General features: G+C 30.6%; 1 protein-coding gene across 3 annotated transcripts; it reads right to left on the bottom strand.

Moving 5' to 3' along the window:
- Positions 1-344: 344 nt before the first annotated feature.
- On the bottom strand, positions 345-12150 carry LOC143257298 (3-oxoacyl-[acyl-carrier-protein] reductase FabG-like). Of its 3 annotated transcripts, none has more exons than XM_076515746.1 (10): positions 11955-12150; positions 11555-11633; positions 9755-9894; positions 7963-8055; positions 7040-7125; positions 4992-5085; positions 4687-4756; positions 3718-3754; positions 1476-1530; positions 345-552 (listed from the first exon to the last, which is right to left on the bottom strand). In XM_076515746.1, the coding sequence occupies exons 2-10, from the start codon at positions 11610-11612 to the stop codon at positions 397-399; spliced, it is 789 nt and encodes a 262-aa protein (XP_076371861.1). In that variant the 5' UTR covers positions 11613-11633; positions 11955-12150; the 3' UTR covers positions 345-396. The 3 variants fall into 3 exon arrangements, with proteins under 3 accessions (XP_076371861.1, XP_076371862.1, XP_076371860.1); XM_076515747.1 differs by lacking the exon at positions 11955-12150 and adding an exon at positions 11894-11948; XM_076515745.1 differs by lacking the exon at positions 11955-12150 and adding an exon at positions 11880-11923.
- Positions 12151-12200: the final 50 nt, after the last annotated feature.

Raw genomic sequence — 12200 nt, 5'->3', positions numbered from 1 at the left:
ACACGCTGCTACAAAAGTAGAATTTCTATGTTAGAACTGTTTTAGTAAGCGAACATTTGTGACTGAAATTGATCTAGAATAGAATACTTTGGTTGTTGTCACCTAGCTAATTTACCATTTAATAAAAAATCTATAAACAATATTACAATTTCGTTTCTTTTGTTCTTAATGACCATTTTTTTCAAATTAATAACTAGAGGCTGAACGGAATGAATTAGTAATGTTTTATTTAAAGAAAAAAAATGTATTACACCAAAAAGAAAGATCAAAACAGTCAATTAATAGACTTAGATCAGTTAAATCACCACCTTAACTACTATCACACAAATAAAGAACATACGGAATAAATTAGTAACTTTGGTTTTATTGTTGAAGAAGAAAAACAAAAAAACAAACTTATTTGTAAGAGACAGTTTTAGCGCCATCTACCACAAGGGTTTCTCCGGTTATAAACGAAGCTTCGTCAGAAGCGAGAAAAGCAATTGCATTTGCGACCTCTTGCGGTTGTCCTCCACGACCAAGCGGATATGACTGGGTTGCTTCTTTCATAACCTGTAATACATAGATTTAAAGATATTTAGTTGCATTTAACGTTAGTTTTCAATGTTAAAAAGTGAAAAGTGTATATATAAATTGTACTTTCGTATATGTTCATCACTTATTCAACTAAACCGAATAGTTCATTGAAACGTCTGGCATGCAGTTGAAAATTATAGTGTGTATTTGATGTTAGGTTTAAAATAAATATCCCCAGTTAGTTTTATTCTGATTTTATTTTCGAAATGTTTTACGAATTCATTAAAATTTATTACTCAAATAAATGTATTTATGCCATGTTATATTCAATATTGTAATTTTAAATGAGTTATAAACCAGTATGATTGTTATCAGTATGGTAGAAACACACACACTATCTAACAGGGATCTGAGATTAAATGAACAAAAAATAAACTTGAAACTGAACAATTAATTCCTGTAAATAAATAAAAACAGCATTTCCAACACCTTATGATGACTATGAAGAAATACTTTAGTTCTATAAAATGTAAATGTTTATCATAACCCCACATATACCGACATGATCAACATAAAAAAGCACATTATTGTACACTGTTCATATAAAAAACTGTCCCACGGTGGGGCGGTGGTAAGTATTCGGAGTTACAACCAGAAACCATTGGTTCGATTCCTTTTTACGAAGACTGAAGATAGCCAGATGTGACATTGTTGTAAGAAAAACACCCGCGAACCAAATAGCTAACGGATCCGTTACTTTGTTGGTTAGAATGTTCCGAGTAACATTTGCACCACAAACAATAGTAAACAAAAATGACACCAATATGCTAACAAACACTATATTGTTGATTTTAATTAACATTCTTGTACAGTATTTTCTTTGAATCTAGTGACTTTTTCTAATTTAAATAAATTGTATTATATTTATATATCAACAAACTGATATACTTTTCACGTACTTCTTTTGCGTCTAATCCAATAGTTGAAAATATATTTGTTTCAATAAGTCCAGGACTGCAAAATAAAAATAAGCAGAGAGTATTAGCATGTAAAATATTTAAAACATTATTTACAAATTTTAACAGCAGGGTAACACCAACCAAAGTATTCTATTCTTTATAAATTCTCACAAATTAAAAACAATATACGTTCAACGTATTAGAAATACGAAGAAAATAAATTAAAACTAATAACAGAAATCAAACTAAATATAAATATAGATATCCTATTAAATTATCATTTATAAATAGAGTAAAAAATACATGTATAGTCTTAAGTGTGACACCGGGAATCGCCTATATCACACAAGAATCACAAGATTAGCGAAGGGTGTTGTTATCGTGTTACCTAGCTGTTCTCTTTGAAGTCCAGTGTGTAACAACAAATATAGAGACGGTATTGCTCAGAAAACCTTTTATGTATCTTTACGTGAAATTCCTAAGAAATCTGTACATTAATTGGAAATTTCATTCTGCGAGCTTCCTATATTTCTCGAAGTTGAAGACAGTTTCCAAAAATATAAAGTGTATTATTATAAGGAAGTGGAACTCACAACCTGAATGATATCTTATGCAACAGGTGAATCGAAATAGCCAGGTATAACAGTAATAGTGTTGACCCATTGGCAATAGAAAGTCAAATAACCAGCAGCACACGTCACCAGAAAAGCTATGTTGAATCTGATACGTAAAACGGAACTGATTGCTGCTATGTCACGAGCCCGTGGCTGATAGTGCAGAACGTGTTGAGTAGTATTTCGTCTCGAACCTTAGACCTTCCCGACAGTAAATATCAGAATAACTATTAACTCAAACAATACAGATTATCTAATATCCTATCTCATTGATAATCATAATTTTGTCCAGTTGTGATTGAGGTAATTCAGAATTTGTGAAGCATCCATAAAATACGTTAATTTCTACTTTTTAATATTTAACAAGAGATAAGAAACTCCTCAAAATAATTGTTCTTTTACAGGTCTGGAAAAAACTCCAAATTTTCTCTGATTAACTGTCTTCAGATAATATAAATTAGATAAAAACTGGATGACTGTGTTTTTTTTTACAACTTTAGCTTAAATCTACAGAAACAGCTATCTGCATTAGCCGTACTTAATTTTGAGCTGATAGACAAATTATGAGCACCCACCGCCAACTCTTGGGTAAATATTGTAGGATCGTCAATGACTGTAAACCATAAACCCTAAGGTCAGTGATGGGAAGTATAAGAGACTTGGGACGGCTTAGCTTCCACAAGTATTTGAAGAGAGGTATCTTTACCCTGAATGTACAAAGAGCACCTTCCTCACCTTCTTTAACACATGTTATGAATAAAGGAATAAAACACCCTTTGTAAAAATTAATTTTTAACAACTCAAAAATATTATACAGTTTAAAAAAGTACCCTCCCCAGGGTCCTAGCATGGCCAGGTGGTTAAGGTACTCGACTCTAAATACACAGGTCACGGGTTCGAATATCTGTCACACCGAACTTGCTTGCTCTTTCTGGTGTGGGAGCGTCATAATGTGACAGTCGATTCTGTTATTCTTTGGTAAAAGAGTAGCCCAAAAGTTGGCGGTGGGTGATGATGACTTGCTGCCTACCTCCTAGTCCTACTCTGATAAGTTAGGGATGACTAACGCTGACAGCCCTCATGTAGCTTTGCGTAACATTCAAAAACCAAAGGAAACCTGTCCCCAGTGACGGGACGAGTTTAAGTCAGTCTTACAATTTAAATTATTTCATGAACTTTAGAAATGTTAATTGTGTTACATTCTTGGTTTCACTCAGAGTTAAAGCTCTAAGCTACTTATACCATCCACTACAAAAAGTAATTCCTGAGTATTTCCGTCCTGTTAAGAGACACTCAACAATAACATACAGTAAATCTAAATTTATATTATTTAAGCAACGTTAAGTTTTCAAATATATATATATATATATGATAAATAAAATCACATGTATATATATATATATGTATTTTAAAACGTGACGTGACACACACCATGTATTGCAATATGTATGTGATATGTGGCAGAATAAGATACCAAAACAAAATACTCTCCGCCTATACATCAGATTCACAATGCGAATACGTTAAACAATAAACTGAGCCCAGTTTTGAATAAATCAAATTGAATATGATACATATTCGAAACACATTTCTGAATATAGGTTATGAATACATAAAAACACACTTACTTTACTGAGTTCACTCTGATTTGTTTGGGAGCAAGGTCTGGAAAAATAAGAAAATGTTAAAGACAAATCCAACCGGTGATAAATATTTGTTTCTCTGGTTTACGTTACCATGCTTTTAATATAAACACTGCTACCAGCTTTTCAAATTTTTTATATGAAACTATCATGGAGAAAAGTTTTCTAAGGGTGTGAAATTATATTAAGACAAAAACAGATCAAAAAGTAATAAATAATCGAGATTATTTTAAGAAATATTCACTCTTATTTCAGTAAATAATAAATAACGTAGATAACGTTTATAGAGATTATACGGTGTATTGACAATACACCAGTAAAATATATTTTGAATAACCTGTTACACTTTTAAATCGATGTAGTAATATTACATTAGTATATTAACGTTGGAGGACAGTTACTATCGATCAACGGGCAAAACAGAATTTTTACGAACTCTTTAAACTAATAATGAAAGGTTACAGTAACAACAACCTTAAAGACTGAAGTTAGAATTTACGTATTCTATAATGAAATTAAATATAAAATGCTAATAAAAATCATATTGAGAAAATACAGACTGAAATGTGTCTTATTCTATAAAATTAGTTAGTTTGTTTTTAGGCTTAAGGTTATGCTTTAGAAACTAGTGGTGTTGTTAACCCCTTCTGACGAACGTTTAAGGAATTATATTTGATTAATCTAGGATTCAAAAGTGTCACTTTTGGTTTAATTTCTGTAAACTTTTATCAGTAACCATTTCTAGAAGGGAACCTACTGGTCAAAAGTGATGATGAAACAGATGGGGCTGAACATAACTTAATCACTCAGACGAGAGAATCTATAGTTTAGGATGTGCAAATAAACAAAACCTTACTTCAAAAAAAATAACTTGTAATTAATAAACAGTACCAGATGTTTTTATATGAAACTGTGTTTGTTCCTCAAGATATGTGTATTTGTTAATAAACGTACCTAATGCCACAGATCTGGTAAACTGATCTAAAGCGCCCTTCGAAATGGTATAGGAGAGAGCTCCTACATACTAGAAAAAAAAATCGATAAAAAATGTGATTAGAAATTAGATCTAGACCATGAAATAATTACTATTATTATCGGAAACTATAAGTAAATTATAGGATAACTATTAACGTGATATTAGAGGTGAAACAAGATATATTACACACTGATAATTAAAAAAAACTTTCATTTCATTATTAAATTTTAATTACATCAAATTCTACAATTTTTCATTGGCTCTTCCATGTTAGACTACTTACTCCTCTTTTGCCGAGAACGCCTGAAACGTTGACAATCGAACCTTTACTTTCAATCAGGTGAGGAACAGCTAGCATCGTCAAATGGTACACAGCACTTGGATGTCATGGAATAAAAATATTTTGAATGTTTTTAAACTAAACTGGTTTCGGTTTCATATCTCTACAGGATATATATATATATATTATATTTATTTCCGTGCAATTTCACAACGATCCTATACATTTTTCCATCGCTTATCATGAATGAAATTTGTCTCGATATGAATATTAATTACAAGTTACTAGAATTTCATTTTCAAATGTGTTTTATTTCTGAAGTACTTCTATACTACTTGATATTTCATATTCTCTAATTCAACATATTACTTTAAAAACATTTAATAGCGAATTTAAACGTAACGTACACACTTCTTTATTTTAATATCGAAAACAATATTCCAAATTTAATAACAATAAACTAAAGCTTGAAACTTCCAGAAGCTAGTCTTACAATATTTTCCCTATATTTAATATATGTATAAAGTTTTCTTATTTAGGCCTGGCATGGCCTAGCGCGTTAAGGCGTGCGCTTCGTAATATGATGGTCGCGGCTTCGCGCCCGAGTCGCTCCAAACATGCTCGCCCTCCCATCCGTGGGGGCGTTATAATGTGCGGTCAATCCCACTATTCGTTGGTAAAAGAGTAGCCCAAGAGTTGGCGGTGGGTGGTGATGACTAGCTGCCTTCCCTCTAGTCTTACACTGCTAAATTAGGGACGGCTAGCACAGATAGCCCTCGAGTAGCTTTGTGCGAAATTCCCAAACAAACGTGTTTGTTTGTTGCTTGGTTTTTTTTCTTTCTCCGCTGCGTTCTATACGCAAGTCACACTTCTCACACGCGAATGTGCGTAAAACACAATTTTAAGTTGATTTTCACGTCTATCGTCTGTTACCCAAACAGGTCATTTTTTCACCATTAACATATATACAGCATGAAGAATTCTTAAGCAGAGTTGTCATTTTCTGTAAGTTTTAGTTAACATCTAACTACAGGTCTATTTATTTACAAATGATTACCTATACGTTTAACTCATACAGAGAAGAAATATATGCAGAATTAGAATGTCGTGAGGGAAAAAGAAAACAATAGGCCTAATGTATAAAATAAAATAGCGTTGTCTACCATAAAATACATTATGTAAAAATAAAAAGGTTTACATTATCACACTTGTTATGATAAAATGAAGTGAACCAATGTATTTTTTTCTACTTTATTTTCCTCTGGATGGTTAGATACGGGAAGTTGATTGTTGTTTTGATATATTATAAAGTGAAAAATTACACTTTGTTTATTGTGTGTTTCATACATGAATATCATAAAGTGAGTACAGTAACACATTCATATTAACATATTAAATTTACATTAAAGGAAACTGAACATGATATGAAATACATATTTACGTTTAAAATTTTAATATTCGTGGAAGGATGACGGGGAATGTGAGACACAGAAGTAGGCTTATCCTGTTCACCAGATCGGGTACTAACACGTGTACAAGATAATCTAAATATTCTCCATAAGGGCCTATTTATACTTGCCAGTGAAGAAAAACCAAAAACATTATTCATAAGAAAGCCCTGATTTAAAACAGTTTCGTAGTTTTGTTTTCATAAGTTCATAAAACATTTTTCTACCTTTCGAAATATGTTATTGTTTTTTTTCAAAAAGCTCGACAACACCAAGTAAAACAGATAGTTTTTGTATAAATCTATTATGTGTGTTAATTATTTTCTTTATCCTTCTTATAAAACTACTATATACCTTCATGTGACATGGCGGTATAACTACGGACGTAAAACGCTAGAAACCGGGTTTCAATACCTATGATGGCCAGAAAACAGCCAGCTTTTGTACTTGATTAGAAACAAATATTACTATGTGTGTACAGTATTGATTACAAATTGTATATACACACAGTCCACTCCTTGTTTGTCTACATATATATATGTGTGTATTGTGTGTATATTTTCCTTACTTTTCTACATAACTACAACATGTTAGCTTCGTTACCGAACATTGATTTTCCACACCAAATCTAGTGTTTGCAAAGAACCATCTTCAGCTGAGTCCAATGCTATTATTCCAGCATTGTTAACCTGAAGAAAAAACAAAACATTTTTAATGTTCCAACTTTTTCCTCTTATATTTATATTAATTTGAATCTTTTCGATTCACAAATAAAAGGCGTGTAAAATGTTAAGTGTTTCACGGAATTTTAGACATTTTGGTTTCTAGAGCTTTGGCAGCTGTTAGGGTTAAGACCGAAACTTCTGATGCTGATTGAGTTTGTTACTAGGCAACTGACACTGTAATGATCTCTTCATTTGAGATAATTTCTCTTTTCTTACTACCTCTTACTTTTAGTGAGTACAGATTGTGATTATATATCGTGATCTAGTGAATTTCCATGATTTGTAACCACATACACGTTGGAATCTCTGATCGTTCTGTGTCACTTCAATTAAAGAGCAGTGACTTACAATTACAGATGAATTCTAAGGAAGACTACATTACAAAATGTGTCATAGATAATTACAATACGAAAAGCGTTTCATCTCTCGATAGAACAATTTTCTTTTTAGCATTTAACTGTATTGTTGAGCCTAAAAAGGCTTGAGTACAGTTGTAAATAACTGGCTATTCTAGAACGATTTGTAATTTACTCGGACATAAATTTAATTCATAAAAAAATGTAACCATAGGCTAAGTAAAATACTTTCATTAAAATTTTACCAGTTTAGATTCTTTACTTGGAGTGCTAAGACTTTTATGTTCCTTTTAAAAGGTGGGCCTGTCAGGTTAAACTTTGGCTACAAATAATAATGGAACATTAGCCTTCAAATGTTTAAGAATTAGACTCAAGACGAAAGAAAAATAATTATGGTATAGAAGTAATATGATAAATCTATATTTTTTGTAATAACTAAACTCACTAAAATATTCAGTTTTCCGCAGGTATCAATTGTTGACTTCATAATCCGTTCAATATCTGATTCTATGGTTAAATCACCGACAATACACAAAGGCTGAAATACAAAAGAAAGTGAACATTTCAAGTTAGGAAACAGGAATAAAAATACTGAGTTGTGTGTATCACAGTAAACTGTTGAATTAAACTGTTGTATTTTTTTATATGTTACTACACCGTGTGTTGTATTAAAAAGGTAGTAAGTTATAAAAAGAGAAACATGTTAAAATATTTCAAATAAAACAGATTTGTTTTGAAGCTAGGTATTAACTACAGGTATTAAAAATATCTGTAGACATTCTGCTATATTTCTGGTGGGTTAATAAGATAGAACAAAACTCTGGTAATAAATGAATGTTTGAGGGAGAAATAAAAAATATGGTGACTTTCAAGATTATTTATTTATAAAATAGTAAAGAAATCAAAATATTTTCACTCCTGAATCATTGTGACGTTAAAGAAACATTGTTGATGTCACGTAGAATCACGTTTTGTTGAAATTCAAATAAATGATTTAAATTTAAAACTTCACTAACGTGACATAGCTACCCCAGTTATCTGAAAGGTAATGCACGAGAGTTTATAACGTTAATAATTGAGTTTCGATACTATTGTATAGTTTTGTGTTTAACAACACAAAACATTAGGTGGATGGATAGTATCTGCTATCTGCATCGGCCATGACACACCATATATGGTAATAGTAATGAAACGTCTTTCACGCATGCACAAATCTACAACTTTGTTCTTCATTTTTCTGCATTATAAATAAACTTAACAACACCAACAGAATTTGGAAACTGTTCACATAAAATAAACTCCTCTGTAGAAATATGTTCCTTCTGTTGTAAAGCTTAGTACAGTGTATTTTGTTGTTAGTACAATCATGATTTCATTATAACTTATCACATTCCAATTATATTTATTACGTTCTAATTATAATTAATTGTTTTAATTATAATGTATAAAGTCTAACGTACAATTTATCATATGTTACTTATCATTTATCAAGCTTTAATTATAATCTGTTACATTCTTGTTATAATTGAGTATTTTAATTATAATGTATCACTTATTAATTATAATTTATTACGTTTTAATTGCTATGAAACTTGTTTACAAATCAAATATTCTAGGTTGAGAAACGTATATTTAAAAGAATGCATTATAAACCATGATATGAGGATACTTTAATCTGTTTCATTTATATAGACCCAGAACAATACCAGAGTTGTAAGAACTATATATTTTATTTTTATATTTTGTTTCTTAATTAAAGGTCAAAATAAGTTAGACTTTCTCATTAGTTTCTACATACTTGGAACAACAGTTCCAATTTATATGAACATATTTTAGTTCAATGAAAAACTAATATGGCGTTATTTATAAGATACTACATTTACAATATTTGTTATTTAAACATTTCCTACCTGTTCCCATTTAAAGTGCACACTGAAGTGATTTACACATTTTGGTTAAATATTTAGAAAAACTACCTTTACACTCCAAATATCTCTATACAATTTTAAAATTAACCAAAGTTTCGCTAGTGTGGCTTCATCAGGTTTAATATGTTCGAATATTAAACGATGGATAAAATGAATATAAATATATATCTGGAGTATAAACATAGTTTTTTTCTATTTTTTTTTATCTAAACATTTATTATGTATTAAGTACTTCTATGTTACATCGTATTGTGTCTAAATTGAGTTTTTGTATTGAATACTTCTATGTTATATTAAGTTTCGTCAAACCTTTAGATTATGAGGTGAAACTGCTTCACATTCTTCAGCAGATTTTGCCAAATTTTCTTGGTTCCTTCCAGTCAAAGCCAGCTTCGCTCCCAGGCGTGAGAACAACACAGCAGTGGCTCTACCTATCCCTGAAGTAGCACCTAAATGTTTAGATATCCACTTAAGTAGAAGAAGAAAGAGTTTATAGCTTTCAAACAAACAGGGAAAGAATGGACACTTAGTTTATCAATATTAATATGAATGTTGTTCATTTTAATTTATTGTATTAAACGTTTATTTTATTACTAGTTTACAGCCAGTGACAAACGACGAGGTAGGTAAGACCACCCCAACCTCACACGTAACCTAAACCTTACATTTCATGACTTACTGAAATAAATACATTTTGTGAAATAAAGTTTGACCAATAAAGAGCTAGTAAAGTGTAATCAAGGCAGGCAAACGTTGGTAAATTCATTTGTAAGCCAATCAGAATTAAGGTCATTTATGAAATGAATTCGTAACGCATTCATTAATAATTATTAGTAAAAATAAGTAAAATTAATAACTTCTGATATATATAAATTATCCAGTGTGTTTTGTTAAAGGCAAAACATTGATTCATACTAAAAATATATTATTTTATATTTATCTGAAGTGAAAGTTGTTTTTCTTAAAATATATGAAAATTCGTAACACAACATTCCAACAATGGTTCTTATGTTATGTTGCATAGCAAGAAAAGCATAACCTAATATTATTGTTAGTCTATGTACTGTAAGTATAAAGTGAAACGTATAAACAACGAAACTGGAAAAATAAATCTTGTTTTCTAACTTTAGAATTTCTGTTGATTAGAGAGGTTTATTTTTAATAAATTAGCTAAATTCAGAAACGATTTAAGTTTAAAATTGAATCGATATATTTATTTTGATGTTAAAGTTTATGCAGTTGGCTCTAGTCTAGGTGATCCCACGCTATATCTTCACTTTAAGCTCAATATACTCACTATACTTATAAGGTTTCACGATGTAAATCCCCCCTCACATACCTCTTTCACCCACGTCACTAAAATCATAAAAGCAAACAATAATCGAACTATTCTATTTGAATAAATGCATTTTAGTTTTTATGAATCCTTTTATTTCAAGAAGTCATGAGAGAGTTGACAATACACAGACACACACTGGCTTTTGTATGAGTTAAATATCGAACAATAAAAGTTGATTATATTCATGAACCTGTGATTAACGCCACCTGCTGGTCCAGCTTTTGCTCAAAAACGTTGTGAAGTAGTCACTGATAAAATCAGCTACAACATTAGCTAATCTGTAGTCATGTTGAGAAACATTCGTTTCTTATATGATACAAATTTATAAAATAAACTGATAAGGCACTAAATATAGCGAAAACACCGTAATATAGAGGTGCTGGGGTCGTTTACCAGGAACATGTTTATTCAGACTAAAATTGTCCAAATGTAACATTTTTCACAAACCCTAAGTATATACCAGTTATCATTTTATCATAACGACATTTTAAATTTATTATTTCTGGTCACAAATGTTTGTGTATAAAATATCTATCGTTTAGATATTGTTTCCTGCCATCAAACGAGACTGTTTGTTATACATGAAGGAATATATTTTATCACAGTATTTCACAAATATAGCAATGTGAAATAAAAACATATTTAATACGTTTATTATAAAATAGTATTGAATGATTGATAATGGATATAGAAATATGTATCAGATGTACTGTTTGAATGGTAACGGTAAGAGGACATACAACATGTTTTTATTATAGAATTTTACATACCTGTGATTATCGCCACCTTCTGGTCAAGTTTCTTATCTGTAGATATAAAGGTTGCCATCCTGTTTGTTATACAAGTAATCTAGAAACAAACAGCAACATACAAATTTATTCTCAGGTCCCAACGACGTATGGCTCCGTTTTAAAAATGTTAGTTTGAGAAAACAAAAAAACAACAAAAAAACCACACAGCTTTAATTATATTGCGTTAAATATAAATAACCTTCAAACATTAACACAAGTCTGATGCCAATAGCAAGAGATAAAAATACAATAAACAAATTATGTATTCTTACACAAATACAATATTTTTACGAGAAATACAAACTTTGTTCATTTTACCGATGTTTTCTTTCTTATAGATTTATATATCACATTACTTCATGTAGAATAATAGACTTACCAGGAATTAGTTAACTTCCAGCTGTTGGTAGATATCTTTACCTCTACTGTCAAACAAACTGCTGGTTGTTGATTCGTTAATCAGGGGAGCTTCTAGTTACTGATTGGTTGGTTAGGTTCATCTTAGAATGTTACTCTTTTTTTGTAACTTCTGTTCTATCTACAACATCCAAAACGAGGTGACTGATAAAGATGAATTTAAACTTTTTTATTATGGAATATAAAGTGTACAACAGTTATAATTACA

This window comes from Tachypleus tridentatus, chromosome 7 (genome assembly GCF_004210375.1).
Source record: "Tachypleus tridentatus isolate NWPU-2018 chromosome 7, ASM421037v1, whole genome shotgun sequence".
In the NCBI taxonomy this organism is placed as follows: domain Eukaryota; kingdom Metazoa; phylum Arthropoda; class Merostomata; order Xiphosura; family Limulidae; genus Tachypleus; species Tachypleus tridentatus.
The sequence above is the reverse complement of the archived record's forward strand: the minus strand, read 5'-3'. Positions and strand labels throughout refer to the sequence as shown.